The sequence below is a fragment of the Lacerta agilis genome, chromosome 8, assembly GCF_009819535.1.
Source record: "Lacerta agilis isolate rLacAgi1 chromosome 8, rLacAgi1.pri, whole genome shotgun sequence".
In the NCBI taxonomy this organism is placed as follows: domain Eukaryota; kingdom Metazoa; phylum Chordata; class Lepidosauria; order Squamata; family Lacertidae; genus Lacerta; species Lacerta agilis.
The window spans coordinates 78,032,529-78,050,231 of NC_046319.1; the positions used below are offsets into that span (position 1 = coordinate 78,032,529).

General features: G+C 49.9%; 1 protein-coding gene across 6 annotated transcripts in view; it reads right to left on the minus strand.

Annotated features, from left to right (window-relative positions):
* ACTN4 (actinin alpha 4) overlaps nucleotides 1-17,703 on the minus strand; it is a 118,339-nt gene that overhangs the window by 4,346 nt on the left and 96,290 nt on the right. For 4 of the 6 annotated variants that reach the window (XM_033158465.1, XM_033158464.1, XM_033158467.1 and 1 more), the window contains exons 12-19: nucleotides 12,861-13,011; nucleotides 6,465-6,573; nucleotides 6,214-6,354; nucleotides 5,195-5,377; nucleotides 4,917-5,051; nucleotides 3,678-3,857; nucleotides 2,120-2,266; nucleotides 282-362 (exon numbers count right to left, since the gene is read on the minus strand). In XM_033158465.1, coding sequence (XP_033014356.1) covers nucleotides 282-362; nucleotides 2,120-2,266; nucleotides 3,678-3,857; nucleotides 4,917-5,051; nucleotides 5,195-5,377; nucleotides 6,214-6,354; nucleotides 6,465-6,573; nucleotides 12,861-13,011 — 1,127 coding nt within the window. The remainder of the gene's footprint in view (nucleotides 1-281; nucleotides 363-2,119; nucleotides 2,267-3,677; nucleotides 3,858-4,916; nucleotides 5,052-5,194; nucleotides 5,378-6,213; nucleotides 6,355-6,464; nucleotides 6,574-12,860; nucleotides 13,012-17,703) is intronic. The other 2 variants (XM_033158468.1, XM_033158469.1) reach the window with 1 other exon arrangement.

Here is a 17,703-nt window from a genome sequence, read left to right on the forward strand (position 1 = left end):
AGGGAAGAGACACAGAAAGAGAGAACATCAGTCAGGAGAAGCCATCGAGATGCCACGTAAACAGACGTCAGGGGAGGTGGGGGGGAGGCACAGGCGCACAAATCGGATACACGGAACACGACGACGACGACAAGGTGGCGGGAGGAGGAAGAAGAAGAAGAAGAAAGGTGGGTGTTTGATGGTGGCGGGGGAGAAACGAACGTGGTGAAGGAAGAGAGAAAGGAGATCAGGTTAATTGCAATATCGCCGAGCGGCTGCGCGGTTTAACGGGCATCGGGTACCTGTCTGTCATTCTCCACATCGTATCCCAAGCTGATGAGGCAGGCTTTGAACTCTTCGGGTCCCAGGGAGCCGCCGTGGTCCTGCCGCCGGGCCACGCGCAGGGAGGGGCGGAGGGCATGCACATTTGAGGGGGGGGAGGAGGGTGGGAGAGCCCACGTGCACACGACAAGGGAGGGGGAGGGGAAAAGACACGGCGTTAGTACCAACACTCTCGTGGATGCTCTCGGGGGGAGCTCCAGCCAGCAGGCCCAGCAAGTGGGCAGAGGAGGAGGGAGGAGGAGAAGAAGAGGAGCCCCTTGGACTCCCTGCTTCAAGGACCCGGCTGGGGCGCTCAAAAGAGACAGGACTTTCACACCACCACCTGTTCTGACCAGACGTACGGCAACAAGTTGTGATAAAGAGCACTGGCTTCTATGGGGCTTGTCAACCTGGGAAGGGAGCCCATCTAGGAGAAGGAAAACTCTGATCTTAAACCTTTGCAGGACATCTTTGGGAGAAGAACAGGCTCGGGATTAAACCCTGCACAAATCCGGAGCGGAGTCCCTAAGGCAGTTGGGTGGCGCCCTGTACGCCTCCTTCCGGCAACTCCTGCAGCCAAGCTGGTGCCAAACGCCTTGCTGTGCTTTCCTTGGGACCTCATCAGTGAGGCCAAGGGGGGGGGAGGGGTCTTGTCGTCCAGGAGCCCAGGACCTCGAGACACACCGCCTAGGCTTGCGCCCCGGGGAGGCCACTTCAGTGCTGCTAAGGCAGCGGTCTGACTTCACCCCTAGAGGCGCACTCCATTGTCTCTCAAGACAGACAGGTGCCAACGACATGGCCTGGCCAGTTTCCCCTGGATGAAAAACGGAACAGGACTGATTTGGGCGGCAGAAAAGCGGCTGGAAGCTTGAGCCCCAAACTGTTCAATCCTTTTTTTAAAAAAAGTCTGCCAAGAGTGAGAAAGCGGGGTCACCCCGAGAGCGGGCAGCTACTGTCTCAGCCGGGCCTACCTCACAGGGTTGGAGAGAGGGAATAAAATGCAGGGGGGGGGACACTTCAACTCCCCCGAGCCCTTTAAAAGAAGGGGTTGAATAAAAATATAAATCATGAAGAACGAGCATGGCCTGGAAATTAAAGTTAAGCAAGAGCACTCATGGCAGCACTACAAGGCTGAGCTCAGGGGACCCTCCATCTGGTGCCAGCCTCTTTGTGGTTTTTCAATCTGAGGGCTCGAACCCTTTCCTGTGGGCAGGAGTTGTTGAGATTCATTCCCCGTGTGCAGTCATGGGAATGTTGTCTATCCCATGGCGGTGTTTTCATTCCACAGAGTGGGAAGTGACGGAAGGCAGGATGTTTGTCTTACTGTGTTCCCTGAAGTGGGAATTTTGTCCTTCGTCCTTTTTCTTTGCTGCCTGATGCTAGAGAGGGAGGGAGCCATGCTGAAGAGCTCCGTGTGTATTATATGTAAATAAAGTAGGTTAGCCAACATGCTGAGTTGCTGTGGTCTGTCGCGCAAGCTGGGCAAACTCTGCGGATGCTAAGAGCGTGCTGACGTCTTCTGGCATCAGTCGCTGTGATGTTCGGGCTGAAGAAGCTTAAGAAGCTCCCGAATGATCATCCAGGAAGGAGGGAACATGCCAGTCGGGCATGTGTCTCTGCCAGGGTCCTACTTGTGAGTAGGCCGTTTCCTGACAGGAGTTTCCTCTCTTTCATTCTTTTTATTAATGGTGACCAGAGGCAGTAAAGTCACACACACACACAAACAAACAAACACACAGAGGGCAGACTCTTCTACATCCAAAAATGACTTTCGGCTGCTCCACGGCGAGGCCCCAACCCTGCGCCAAACTCAGGTTACCTTATCGAAGTGGTTGAAGGAGGCCCGGAACTCCTGCATCTGCTCCTGACTGATCCCCTTGGCGTCCCGGGTCAAGATTTGGTTCTCCACTTCGTTGCTGGTCCGGGCTGTGGTGGTGAGTAGTTGTTCCCACCCGACACGGATATGCTGCGGACGAAGAGTTCGGGGCGAGAGGGGAAGAGGCAAGGCTGAGTAACTCACTCGCTTCGGTGTACTGCCTTCTTGAAGACTGAATCTGCGCCTGGGATCTATCAGGGGCTAAGATCTGGTAGAGAGCAGAGGGCTCCCCCAGCCCAACAAGAGTTGCTTTGTAAAGAACTACGCAGAAGCCCCCGAATCAAAGCCTTCCCCACTCGGCGAAAGGGCCTAGGAAGACGAGCCCGGCTGGTGCATGCCTGAAACCCTAAAACCGGTAGCCAGCCCTGGAAACTCTCCCTGGGCTTAAAACGCTCGTACGGCTGCCTTCCTTTCCATTTCCAAATGGCTTTGAAAGCACCGTATTTTTCGCTCCATAGGGTGCATCGGACCATAGGGCGCACCTCGTTTTTAGAGGAGGAAACAAGAAATTTCTTTTTCTGGTTTTCCTCTTCTAAAAGCCCTGTTTGTTTGTTTTTGAAGATCAGCTAAAAGTTTTGCAGCTTTTTTGCAAAGGGGGAAAAGCAAAGCTCCTTTTGCAAAGGGAAAAACCTTGCTTTTTTGAGGATCAGCTAAAAGTTTTGCAGCTTTTTTGCAAAGGGGGAAAAGCCCCATTTTTATGGGGTTCAACTCACATTTCTGCAGCTTCTAAAGGAAAGGGAGCTATTTCTATAGTTTCCAGACAGATAATCTAATCAGCCAGTCACATGTCGCTGGGGAAACAAACAACCTCCCTCTGCAGCACATTCAACAAAGGAGGGCGGGGCTGAAAGGAAGCCGGGACTCTTATCTCTCTCCCGATCTCTTGCTGATCAGCTGCTGAGCGGGGTCCTTTCAACACTCCCTGTTCTCTTTGTAAAATAAAAAGCATGATCCTCTTTTGGCCCCTGGGCAATTCAGCTCCAGGGACACCCATTCGCTCCATAAGACGCACAGATATCTCCCCTTACTTTTTAGGAGGAAAAAAGTGTGTATTATGGAGTGAAAAATACGGTACTTTATTGTTGTTGTTTGCGATGTTTATTCTTTGAACAATGCTTCTTTGAAGAAAGCAGCTACAGTGGTTACCTCGATTCTCGAATGTAAATTTGTCCTGGAAGACCGTTCCAAGTCCTGAAACGTTCAAAAACCCGAGGCACAAAGAAGGGCTGTCTGCAAATTCAGTTGAGAAAACTGAAAAACACGTGGTGGGAGCTGTTTCGACTTCCAAGGCACGTTCGAAAACGGAAGTATTTACTTCCGGGTTTTCGTTGCGCCCGGGTTCCAAAACGTTCGTCGACGGAGACGTCCCGAGAACCGAGGTACCACTGTATCAGTTTTGCAAGGCCTGTCCCACAACTCCCATTTCCCCAGCATGCAAACTGCCAGAAAAAAACAACAACCCCTAGCTAGCTGGCCAAGAGTGTCCCCACGCTGCCCTCACCTCCATGGTGAAGTTGGTGTGCTTGTTGTCGAAGATGAGGGCCTCTTGGATGAGCTGGTGCTGCTGCTCCAAGAGGTCGATGTTGGGCTTGTAATCCACGATGCTCTGCTCATACAACTTCAGGTGGTCCAGCTGGTCCTCCAGGGTCCCGTTCATCTCAATGGAGATGCGCCCGATCTCCTGGCGGAGGGGGAGAGAGAAGAAAGTGGAGCCGTGTCAGGGCAAACAGGCCGGGCAGGCAGAGATCCCGCACAGAACAAGCTTGACCGCCTGCAGGAGGAATGGCTAGTATTATATTGTTAAGTCCGCTACAACAGCCCAAAAGGCTCTCGGAGCAGCAGAGCCCATGGTGAGAGACCGGGCGATTCCTGGCTCACAGGTCTCACTGTTGGCTCTTATGCTGCACCGATGCTCCAGATCTCCAGCTTTCCCCACATGCCTTGCCCCACCCTCCAGAACCTGAGAGCCTTTCCACTATTGAGAACAGCAGGAGCAGCTGGGAAGAGAGGAGTTCAGGGAGATTTTCCAAAAACAATTATTTCATCATCTCTGCGCCCTCGTTTCTCAATTTGATCCTGGTTTTGTGGTCATTTCATGCATTGTGTCCTGCCGTTATTTTTACTGATTACAGCTTAGCAATTCTTTATTCTGACCGATAAGTGTAAACTGTTCAATTATTATTTGCCGGTATTTAAATTAGCTGTTTGCTGTTCTATTCTAACGGACTAATGAATATTGCTTTATTTAAGCTGTTTGTTTTTGAACTTATGCTTTTATTACGACTTTTTAAAGAACCGGATGAGATTGCTATTAGGCGTGTGATCTTTGCTGTATATCTTGCAAGCTTGTAAACTGCCTTGTGTTTACAAGAAAGACGGTACAGCAGTACCCCGGGTTACGCACACCCCATGTTGCGGATGTTTGAGTTGCGAACGCCTGCAACCCGAAAGTGTTTCTGGACCGCGCGCATGACCCCTGGATGCACAGAAGTGTTCTGCGCACTTCGCGCATGTGCAGAAGCGCTAAAATTGCGCTACTTCCAGGTTTTTTGTTTCGTGCGTTTGTGATACGCCCGCCCGTGTTACGCACCGCGACCCGGAACTGATCGCGTGCATAACCCGGGTTAACACTGTATACGAATTGATAGTGAAAATGAAACGGAACGGAAATCTCTCCTCCCTACACCTCTCCAAATTCTTCTGCGGGGCAAGCAGGGAGCTGCGGGCAGAGCCCCCTCACCTCCATTTTGGTCTGGATCCAAGGCCCCACAATGTTGGCCTGGCTAGCAAATTGCCGGCGCAGATGTTCATTGGACTGCTGCTTGCTCTGTTCGTCTTGCAGGGCGTGGTCCCTCTTTGGCACCAGCTGCTGGACCTGCCCCGACGAAAACGAGAACAAAAAAGAGTTGGACCGTCAGCCCCCAGCGTCTCCCGTGGGCCACTTCAGCTGGGTGCCTTCTCTCCCTCCCCAATCTCCCTCCTGGATTCGTGTGACACGGTCCGGACATCTCCACGCACCCTTTCCCACTTGGAGTTGATGATCTGCGGAGTGACCGTAGTGTACGGGTTGTTCCCGGAGAGTTTAATGTTATTGTAGTCTGCAATCTTCTGCGCTTCGCTCTGGATGCCCAGGATAGCCTCACGCTCCTTGTCCGCGTCGGGCAGGGTGGACTTGAACTGGTCATGGGCTGCAATCAAGCCCTGGGAGAAAAGGGGATTCGTTAGCTGAGATTCCTGCCTTGCAGGGCGTTAGACTAGATTAAAATCTTTGGTCCCTCTACAATGCTATGATGCTGTGACCGCCTGCAAAGTTCTGTTTGGCTTTTAAAGCCACGTGAAAGCAGCTTCATGTACAGGCATATGAACCTGTCTTATACCAAGTCAGGATGCAGGAAGCTGCTTTAAGGTGATGGGTCCCCCAAGCCTCAGGTGATCTTCCCCAGTCCTGGGCACCCTAGATTCTCTGAACTGGTGTCATGGAGCAGTTGGACTCTGAGGAGCGGTGAGAGGAACCAGTTGGGAAACCCCGGCAGGAGGAGGTTCAGAGCCTGGGGAGGGGTAGTGGGACGACGGCGAGTGGTCAGAGGGAGAAGACCGGGAAGAGGAGGTGCCAGAGGCCAAATAGGTGACAGGGCTTAGTGAGCAGGGAGAGTCTGTGGCAGAAAGAAGTTCAGAATCAAGAGGCTGGAGAGCAGGGAGGCCGAGATGAGTCTGGCTGGTGTGTCCTCCTCCTGCTGCGACAAGCTCCCCTTCTCCCCTGACTCCTAGAACCAGGAGAGGTGTGAAAAGGGTGGAGCAGAGGTTGGCTGCATGTAGGCACAGTCTCTAATTGCTTGGGGGAAAGCCCTGGTGAGAGGCAGGGCCTTTCAGTCTCGGCAACTGATTCTCACGGAGGAAGAATGAGTTGCTCTGCAGTCAACAAAGCCTGTGGGGACCGTGTTTTGCTAACAAGGTGTTAGCTCCCTCTTTGATTACTGACCGGCACGTTCCTGGGGCAACTGAATTGTGCCTGGTGACCTTCCACCCCCTCCTCCTACCTCGATTTCCTCGATGGTGTGGACGATGAACATGTCCTGCAGGTCCTCCATGGCACTCTCCATCCAGTTGTTGAAGGGCGCTGCCCGCTTGGCATATTCCAGGTGGAGCTGGTCAATGGTCTCCAGCTGCTTCTCTGTTTTCTGTGCAGGAGAGAAATGGGTCAGGTGATCGGGTCCCGTGATGCAGCGCCGAATCTCCCCTGCACCCCCGGTCAAAGGTCAGGGGAAGCTGCAGGAGCCTCCTGGCTCACCTCCAAGGCTTCCCTCCGTGTGTGGGTCAAGGATCCTAGCGAGTCCCACTGGTCACAGATCTTCTGGCACCGGGTGTTGACACTGGGAGAGTCGTAGTAGTCCAACTCACTGCGGGGCAGAGAGAAAGGGGGCATTACTTGGGGCCAGGCCAGTGGGGCTAAGCTCTCTTCCCCCTACGGCCTTCATAAAACCACAATGGGCCAAACACCTTGGGCTCAGGGGAGAAAAGAGGAAGGAGGAATGATATTCTTAAGGCTCTCTGTTGTTGCAGAGGTCACGATCTCTGCTTAGAGCACACCTGTGGTCTTTTAATTATTGGAACAAATAGCTCCATTCGTAGAGCATAAGACTCTCAATCTCAAGGTTCGAGCCCCACATTGGGTTGGACTAGATGACCCTCAGGGTCCCTTCCAATGCTACAATTTTAGGATTATAGTAGGCTAATGCCTAGAGCAGTCTTTGCTAATTGGGTGCCCTCTAGATGTTTTAGATAACAGCATTGTGCTGTCTGAGGATGATGGGTGTTGTAGTCAAAAACACCCAGAGGAGGGTTAGTGAAGGCTGGCCTAGAGCAGTGTTGGCCAAACTTGCCCCTCCAGCTGTTTTTGGACTACAACTCCCATCATCTCTAGCTAACAGGACCAGTGGCCAGGGATGATGGGAATTGTAGTCCCAAAACAGCTGGAAGGGCAAGTCTTTCGACAATGTATCGTGGCAATTTATGATGAAGGTTCTAGAAAAGTTGGAGGTGGGAACAAAATTCTTAAATGGGATTATGGCTATTTACAAGGAACAAGTGGCAAAATTAGTGGTCAATACTACATTAACAGATGAATTTACAATTACAAAAGGAACAAGGCAGGGATGCCCAATATCGCCGCTTCTTTTTATTGTTGTGCTAGAAGTCTTAGCAAATAAACTAAGAGACACAAAAGACATTAAAGGAATTAAGATTGGCAAAAGAGAATTCAAAATAAAGGCCTTCGCGGATGATTTAGTTATGACGTTGGAGGAACCGATGCAGAGTCTGGGAGAAATGTTGAAAGTAATAGAGGAGTTTGGGAAACTAGCAGGTTTTAGGCTAAACAAAGAAAAAACAAAAATACTGGTCAAAAATCTAAATAAGAACGAAATTGAGGAATTACAGGAAAAGTATGGCATTATGGTGGTAAAAAAGGTTAAATATTTAGGAATTTGGCTGTCACCTAAAAATATTAATCTGTTTAGTGATAATTATGATCCGACATGGAAAGAAATCAAAAAAGATTTAGAAATTTGGAATAAACTAAATTTATCTCTGTGGGGAAGGATTGCAAGTGTGAAAATGAGTGTCCTGCCGAAAGTCCTATTTCTTTTTCAAATGTTACCTGTGATAAAAGGTACAAGTCAGCTAAAGGAATGGCAGAGAAATCTGTCAAAATTCATCTGGCAAGGCAAACGTCCAAGAATCAAACATAAATTATTAATAGACAAAAAAGAGAGAGGAGGATTTGGATTGCCAGATTTAAAAATTTATTACGAAGCAGCATGTATGACCTGGTTGAAAGAGTGGATAACTTTAAAGGATAGAGAGATATTGGACTTGGAAGGCTTTAACAACAGGTACGGATGGCATGCATACCTTTGGCAGGACAAGGTGAAAGTACATAGGGAATTTTTGACACATGTATTTAGAAAGCCCCTGTACGAGGTGTGGCAAAGACATAAAGAACTGGTAGAAAGAAGGACACCTAGGTGGTTATCACCCACGGAGATATTAACAATAAAGAAAATTAATACAGAGGAAGAAAATTGGCTAACATATGAGGATTTGTTGATTGAATCAGAGAAAGATTGGAAAATTAAAACTTATGATCAGGTGGCAGATAAATTGACTGGGTGGATCCAATATCACCAGGTGTGTGGTCTATTTAATGAAGACAAAAGAAAACGTAATTTTGATAATAAGAAATCGAAATTTCAAGTGGAAATTTTAGAAAGTGATGAGAAAATATTATCCAAGATGTATAATTATTTATTAGAATGGCATACAAAAGACGAAGAGATTAAAGATGTTATGATAAAATGGGCGATAGATGTCGGGCACAATATCCAAATCGAAATGTGGGAAAAACTATGGAAAGATCATATGAAATTTACTGCCTGTATAATCTTAAAGGAAAACATTATGAAAATGATGTACCGATGGTACTTAACCCCAGTAAAATTAGCAAAAATATATAAGAAATATGATAAGAAATGTTGGAGATGCGAAGTGAAAGATGGTGAGTTTTTCCATATGTGGTGGACATGTGAAAAAATAAAACCTTATTGGGAAGCAATTTATAATGAATTAAAAAAAAATTTTAAATATACGTTTACGAAAAAACCAGAAGCCTTCCTGATTGGTTTAGTTGGAGAAGAAATTGAAAAAAAGATCAAAGATTCTTCTTATATGCCACCACAGCAGCGAGGATATTAATAGCGCAAAATTGGAAATTAAAAGAGGTACCAACGGTAAATGAATGGAAAAGGAAATTAATGGAATATTCTGAATTGGCGAAATTGACTGGGAAAATAAGAGAGCAAAGTGACCAAAGGTTTCAATTGGAATGGGGTAAATTTCTGGATTATGTAAAAGATTGTAAAGATATGTAAACACTTACAGGATTGACGAACTTCTTGTAACAGGACAGAAATGTATAACAAAAAATGATAACAATATGACAACAAAACATGTGGGAATGAAGAGAAAGCGAGGGAATAGCTAGAACAATAAAAAAACCAGAGAAGAGAAGGAGGGAAGTCAGGAAAGCTCGGCGGAGTTTGTGTAACAATGGTGAAACTTTATTTGATGAATGTATATGTATTTTGTTTGCTGATGGAAAATAAAAAAAATACTTGCAAAAAAAAAAAAAAAAGGAAGGGCAAGTCTGGCCATCACTGGCCTAGAGAGATTCCTGTCAGAGGGCAGGAAGCTGGGTGATAACCACCTGGTCCAAGGAGTTCTGCGGTGCTGAGATCACTCCCTCCTGCAGATCTGACTTCTGCACGTTCTTCTGCATGCAACAGTGAGGGCTAGAATCATAGCTGCAGCTGTGGTTGGCCAGCTATCTCAACTTTAAGCCAAGCCCACTCACACACATTCGTGCGAAGTATTCAGATTTCCAAACAATGCTTTAAAAAAAAAAAGGCTGGGGGGGATTCACAGAATCAGAGAATTGTAGAGCTGGAAGGGACCACAAGGATAAATCTGGTCCACCCCCCTGCAATGCAGGAATCTTTCTGCGCAAGGAGGGATTCAAACCTACCAACTGAGCTATCCTCCTCCCCGCTTCTGGGCAAGACGGGGGCCCATAAGCTGGAGAAAAACCATGGTTGGTAGCTAAGCTCCGTCTCCCAGGGAGTCCAAGGAAGAGAGCAGAAAGGAGCCCACACAGATTGGCTCCCTTCTTCCAACCAGACATGTAAGGGGAACTAGGCCTAAGTTAGGAGATGGGAGCATCCCAAAAGGCAGAGCTCTGGTGTCTCTGCAGTGTTGACTTACCGTATTGGCCCGAATATAAGCCGCACCCGCAAATTAGCCACACCTTTAAAATTCAGCGGGTTGGGGGAGGGTTGGGAGCCGCGAATGGGACGGGAACCGTTGCCCAGCACTCCCAGGCTGCTTCTGGGGGGGGGGGGAGCTACACCGCTTTCCCGGCGGCATAAGGTCACGAATATTAGCCGTACTTTAACTTTTCACGATCGGAATTTGGGTGAAAAAAAGGTGCGGCTTATATTAGGGCCAATACGGTATGACTGTGAGCTCCTTGGGGCAGAGACTTGCCCTCTTACACTTTGTAAAGTCCCACGTGCACAGAGTTATTGAGTACTGCCGTGGGCCCGGCTGGGGAGGCGGATATGCAGGAAAGCAGCAACCGGGTGCGAGAGACGCCATGCATCTGTTTTCTCCTTGAGCCCCGGCTGCTGCGCGACCAACGCAGTGGCAGCTCTCGGGCACCAGAGGGTGCTGTTTCCCCCTTTCAAGGCTCTCTGCCCACCGGATGGACGGGTTGGGAGCACTCCCCCAAAGTGTCTGGGGGGTGGGGTGGCCCAGCCCGGCCGGCCTAGCGCCCAGCCCCAAAAGTGGCACGTTCCCAGACAACACCTCCCCCCCCGCCCCGAATGCAAAGTTTTCAGCAGAGCTCCTCCGGAAGGCTGCATGTCGCTACATGTTTGGGATGGAGCAAGAGTTGCAGAAAGAAAAGCCGGGAGGTTTGCCAAGCGAAATACCTTGGGAGGGGGCCAGCGGAGCCACGGCAACAAGACATGCGGGGAAGCAGGGTGCCTGGTTTCAGGCAGAACACCCCTAACCTAGGATCTGTGTCTAACTCATGACTAGCGGGTGGGAGAGAAGGGTATTTATTGCCTAGCGACTCCCGAATCAACAGATGCAGGGTGAAAAGGCTTCCGCGGCCGTCAAATGGCGCTTTCGCTATTCCAAGGCTTATTTTTGCTCCCTTTTTTTTTTTTGCAAGAGAGGTGTGTTCGTGTGTTTCTCTCCCCCCCACGAAGTCATGCTGCAGGCCACACACATCCATGTTTCCAAGTTCCCTGCCATTCCCAGCCACGGGAATAAGAGCTGCCATTCATGGGCTCTCGCCTGTGTGTGTACTAATTGTGCGCGAGTTTATCAGAGTTTTTTGGAGGGGGGGCAGGGAGAAGGGGTGGACGGGGGGTAGGCGAAGAAGTTTGCAGCAAACTCTTACAATAAGCACATTCTGGTGTCGCGCAAAGGGAGGAGGAAAGGAGAACAATAGGGGCACTGTGTATCTCGTGTGTGTGTGTGTGTGTGTGTGCGAGTGGAAGAGAACACTCTTTTAGGAACTCTTTCCAAAAGGAGAGGTGATCCCAGCCGTTTCTGTGCAGGAGCCAAAGACGCATTGGAAAGGGATTCGTGGTGACAAACGGAAAGAAAAAGGAGAGGTGGGGGGGGTGGGGCAGTTGCTATTTTGGACCTGCCAAAAATATCACACAGTGTCTCTTTGTGTCTTGCTGCAAGACGGTTCGAGTCACACACACACACACACACACACACACACACACAAAAGTGAGCCTGGGCGGTGCAAGGGAATGGCGGCCGGGAAGCTTCCTAAAGGGCCCGGAGGCTGCTGCTGTTTCCTTTACACAGGATGCAGGAAAATCTTACGGCATAAACGCATGTGCACACACACACACGCACAGCCCAGAGTGACTGAAGTTGGGATTTTTACTGTCTGGGCTCCAGGGGGCAAGAGGACTGGCTCAGGAGGAAGAGACAAGTGTGCCGGCTTTAGAGCGGCAGTCTGATAGTTTCAGCAAGGAGGGTGCTCCAAGCATCATGGTTTCATTCAATAGTAATAATAATAATTTATTATTTATACCCCGCCTATCTGGCTGGGATTCCCCAGCCACTCTGGGCAGCTTTCAATCAAATATTAAAAACACAATACATCGTCAAACATTAAAAACTTTCCTAAACAGGGCCGCCTTCAGTTGTCTTTTAAAAGTAAAATAGTTGCTTATTGCCTTGACATCTGCTGGGAGGGCGTTCCACAGGGCAGGCGCCACTACCGAGAAGGCCCTCTGCCTGGTTCCCTGTAACCTCACTTCTTGCAGCGAGGGGACTGCCAGAACGCCCTCGGAGCTGGACCTCAGTGTCTGGGCCGGACGCTCCTTCAGGTATACAGTGCCGAGGCCGTTTAGGGCTTTAAAGGTCAGCACCGACACTTTGAATTGTGCTCGGAAACGTATTGGGAGCCAATGAAGATCTTTCAGGACCGGTGTTATATGGTCTCGGCGGCCACTCCCAACCCGACTTTAAGTTCCCAGATGTGGGTGGACGGCAAAGCCCATCATCCTTGGTCTCTGATCTAAGATGGATGTGGACGGTGGGAGTTGTAGCCCACCGATGCAGAACCACAGAGCTGGAAGGGACACCATGCGCCGTCTAGCCCAACCCCCTGCGATGCTAAAGAATCCCTGGCAGATGTCCGTCCAAACTCTTGAGTAATAAACCTCCAAGGAAGGACGGTGCCAACTTCCAAAGTGGTCCGTCCCACTGCCAAACAGCGCCAGGAAGTTGTTCCTGACCCGGAGCCTGAGTTTGAAGAACACCTGCCCTAGAATTGGCTGGAATTCAAGACCAAGTTCAGAACAGAAGAGCCTGGCGGGTGGACCAGGCCAAGGGTCCACCCAGCCCAGTATTTCTGTTCTCACAGTGGCCGAACAGATGCCCCAACGGGAAGAAGCCCACAAGCCGGTCATGGATGCAATGGCACCCCCAGTCACAATATTATGTGTGTTCATGAGCAAAGCCTGGGTGGAGATTCTCCCAGAAGGAGAGCTGCTTTTGCGGGGGGGTGGGGGGAGAGGAGGCCCGAGGAAGAGCGTACTTGAGCTCCTGCGCGATGGCCGCTATCTGCTCCACGCGGTCCTGGTGAGCCGCCAGATCGCTCTCAAAAGCCTCGTGCTTCCGGATCAGGGCCTTGATATCCGACAGGGTGGCCGTCTCATAGTCCTTCTGCCGCAGCATGGTCTCTTTACCTGGGGTTGTTGGGAGAGAAGGTGGCAGGGGATGGTCAAAAGCTATCGAAGAGCCAGCCCCCCCCCCCCGTCGCAATACTATAAAAAAGCACGAAGATAAATTCAACAGTGTAAATACGTTTTGATGGATGCAACAATGGATTGCTGAACGGTTTAGTTCAGGGGTCGGCAAAGGTTTTCCTCGCCTGGGCCGGTTCACTCCAGCAGGGATCCCTCCGTGGGCCAGATCGAGCATGCGCAGATGCGATTTCTGGCACCGCGGAAGTGAGTCGCCGCACCTTGCTGCGCCGGTTTTGCGCAGCGAGCGGGGACTCGCCGAGCGGGCTGCTCGGTTCGGGGGCGGCTCGTGGGCCAGTTAAACGACCCCTGTGGGCTGCTTGTGGCCCATGGGCCTTAGGTTGCCTACCCCTGGTTTAGTTCATGTATAATATGCAGGGGTGTGTGGTATGTAAAATGAACATACCATACAGGGTACGTTCCGCAGAAAGAGAAGAAGAGAAGTCACTGATTTAAGGTTGTTTAAATGAATATTTTGAAATGTAAATTAGAAAAAAATCAATAAAAAATTATATATATGATATTGGGGGGGGGGGGGAGAGCGAGAGCGAGAGAGCAGAGGAATGTCACCGGTCTCCTATGGAGCCCATCACTAGGACAGCTGCAGCACAGGAAACCCTTCGCGGTTCAAGTCTCACCTCAGCCCCACCTACAGGCAATCCCTGTGGTCTTGAGACAGGCACCATTCCCCCCCCCCGTTCCCCCCTCTTCCTCATCCGCTGGACTACCTAACAGGGTTGTTTTACCTCGCACCAGAGCCTTCCGGCTGAACTTGGCTGGATGCAAAGACACGCCCAACTTTGCTGCTCCAGCCGCAACAGACAGGCAACTCAGTAGGAGGGGGGGGCAGTGCTTTTGACTACAACTCCCAGCAGCCTCATGGGAGTTGTAGCCCAAGGCAGCTGAAGGGCATCAGGCCAAGAAGAAGGCTACCCTGAAAGGTGTAAGGTCCCCAAAACAGTAACTTGCCCTCCCTGCCACTACAGACGTTGGCATCTGTCTCGAGAGACAATGGAGTGCGCCTCCGGGGGGTGAAGCCAAACCACTGCCGTTAGCAGCTTTCCAAGTGACCTCCCTGGGGCGCAAGCCTGGGCAGTGTGTGTGGAGATCCTGGGCAGCCCAGAAGGCAAAACCCCTCTCTCGGCCACGCTGATGTGGTCCAAAGGAAAGTAGGGCAAGACGTGTGGTACCAGCTTGGCAGCTGGAGTTGCCGGAAGGAGGCGTGCAATCGCCACCCAACCGCCTTAGGGACTCCGCTCTGGATTTGTGTAGAGTTTACTCCTTTTCCTCTCCTGATTATATTTATTACACATGGCAGCGGAGGTCAAGGGTCAGAGGATCACACGAGATAAATAGCGCCCCCTACTGTCCTGTTTGTCTCACTGGGCAGGGCAGGGGGCGTGTGTCTGGGGTGGGAGGGTCTTGCTTTCCGGACAAGGCTGGGGGGCTTCAAGGATTCCCCCACACCTGTCAGCGGCACAGGCCAGCTCACGGAATCCCCAAGGTATCCTCTTCCTAGGGATGACATCACCGATCCCTCATTGGCTGAAGGGAATGCAACGCTGCCCAGGGTCTCCACACCTTGAGGGGGGCACAGGTGGTTTACTAACTGGTAGATATCTTCGGATCCCAATAGAACAGAGGCTATGTCCTTGCGATCTCAAGGAAATCGAATCTATTAGCCACGTTCTCCTATACTGCACTCTGTATCGAGATTTGAGGAAGGAGTTAATCAAACCCCTGTTAAAAAAATCTACCAGGCCGTTCAATTGAAATGCTGACTAGATACTTAATTGAGGACACCAACCCAGAGCGAACTATGACTGTAGCTAAATTTTGCTATCATGCGGCAAGACTGAGACGCGTCATGACATCAACTGACAACAGCGATAAAGCCGTCCACCAAGCCATAGCAGATAATACTTAAATGGAATTATCTCCCATTAAATTTTAGCTTAATTTTAATCTAACATGGGATCTGAAATAGTATTGTTAAAAGACGATATTTAAGAAATATTTATATTATGTACTATCGTTTTATTTTCTCTTTTGCTGGTCTATGACCGTAATAAAGTTTATTATTATTATTATTATAAGTTTAGGGGGGAAAGATGGAGGGGAAGATCTCCGTTCGAAAGCAAAGTCACTCTGCCTCGGCTGCTTGCACTCAGCCAGCTCAGAGACGGTTCTCTCTCTCCCCCCCCCATCATCTCTCCACCACCACAACTCCCAGATTGTCTGGATTTCTGTCTGGCCGGCAGCCAAGGGACAATTTTCAAAGCTAAGCATGTCCCGGGGAACAGCTGACTGGAACAGAAGAGCGCATTTCAAAAACTGCAAGCCGCTTTTCCGCTCCCGACTCAAATAACTTTCGAATTAGCGCAGAGAGAGCTCCGGCTAACGTTGCCAGGTTGAGAGCAAAGGCGGCTCGCCTCGGCCCCCAGGCCGGGGCTGGGAAAAAGGGGGACGGAGAAGGTGGCGGCAACTGGAAGCCCAAACCAGAGGGATGAGCCGAGAGGAATCCGGAGCCCGAGGAAAGGGCTCTGAAGCTCAGGAATGTCAGCGGCACGCAGTTCTCTTGTTTCCTGTGCAGCCGGATGAAGCCCAGAGCCAGCTTCCTGTGTCTGGGACCCTCTTTGAGAGGGTGTGAGGAGCAGGCGGCAGTTTCAGGGTGCTGTGGGCAAGGGAGCCTCGGATTCTGCCTTGGTGGCATCAATGAGAATGTGGGTCAGTGGTCCTGGTGCCTTTAAAAACTGGATGCCTTTTGAGTTGAAAGCAAGGCCTCCACCAGGGGTCTGAGCTAAGGAGGTAGAGGCACACACACACACACAAACCGAGGCCTGGGGGCTGCATTTCGCGAGTGCAGCTGAACAGTTTATTTAGAAATGTCTGCCCTCCTGTTCTTTCTCTCTTAACATATTTATATTGGAGGCCATGTTGAATTTAACTACAAATCGTTTCTTACAATGTGCATCAACTATGGAATGAAAGTTTCTATTTCTATCGATTACTTATGTTACTCAGTTTTAAAACCAATAAAGTAATAATAATAATAATAATAATAATACATCCCTTTTCCTCCAAGGAGCTCAAGGTGGCGTATGTGGTGGTTCTCCTCCCTTTTCCATTTCATCCTCAAAACAACCCTGGAAGGTAAGCTAGGCTGAGAGGCTGTGACTAGCCTGAGGTCACCCAGAGTGAGTTTTGCAGCCGAGTGGAGATTCGAACTCTCATCTCTCGGGACAGCTCAGTAGGAGGAGCACAAGGCTCCTAGGCCCTGCCTCACAGGGTTGTTTTACGGATAAAACCGGGGAGGGGGGCGCAAGGAGAACAACACACGCCACCTTGAGCTCCTTGGGAGAAACGGCGGGATGGAAACGTTATAACATACAGGTGAAACTCGAAAAATTAGAATATCGTGGGAAAGTCCATTCATGTAAGCAATTGTTTTCATTAGCTACTGGAGTTTAATATATGAGATAGACTCATGACATGCAAAGCGAGATACGTCAAGCCTCTGCTTGTTATAATTGTGATGATTATGGCGTGCAGCTGAGGAAAACCCCAAAGTTGAAATTGTCAATTTGGGGTTCTCATCAGCTGTACGCCATAATCATCACAATTATAACAAATAAAAGCTTGACATAGCTCGCTTTGCATGTCATGAGTCTATCTCATATATTAGTTTCACCTTTTAAGCTGAATTACTGAAAGAAATGAACCTTTCCACGATATTCTGATTTTTCGAGTTTCACCTGTAGATAATTCATAACTGCAAAAAGGAACCAAGCACAGCTAGAACTGCCTCAGGGGGGTTGCAAGTCAACTGGCTGAGAAACAGAGTTTTGGTTACCTTCCTGCTCCTGCCTAAGTGGGACTCTTTGGCGTCTGTTAGCACCAAACGAGTTCCTTCTTCCAGTTTCCCCCCTCCCCACATCACCCCCAAGGAGCAGTCTGGGGCCACACTGGGCGTCCTAGAGCAACCGACTGCCCACTTTGATGGATGAAGCCAAGTTGCTAGGGGGGGGGAGGTTGGATGGGGGGGGGGGTGTCGGCGCGGCTCCTCCCCTTTGCTGCAAGGAGAAAGGAATTTGCCATGTGCCTGACCAAGCCCAACAGGAAGCTGCATGGAGGCCGATAACACTTCCACCCTTCCCAGGCTCTGCCAAGAATAGGGCTGGAAACAAAAGGACTGCAGCCAGAACCCAAGGAGATAAACAACTGATCTTGGGCTTTCGGGAGAAGCAGCAGAGCTCTCCGGGCCTGCAGACTGCTGTTCATTGAAAGGGTAGCTCCTTAAACAAAAAACACACGCAAAAAGGGTGGGCAACTCTTACTGCAGTCAGGCTGGCACGGAAAAGTGTTAGGTATGATGCTAAGTCCAGTCTGGTATGGTTTGCAGACCCTCCCAAGTGCCCCTGTTTTCCAGGGACAGTCCCGGGTTTACAGAAGCCGTTCCAGCTTCTGATTTGATCCTGGAATGTCCCGCTTTTCCTTAGGAAGTCCCTCTTTTCCAACGAGAAATGTTGGAGGGGGGGTATGGATTTCTCAAAGAAATCAGCCCTGAGTGCTCACTAGAAGGACAGATCCTGAAGTTGAGGCTCCAGTACTTTGGCCACCTCATGAGAAGAGAAG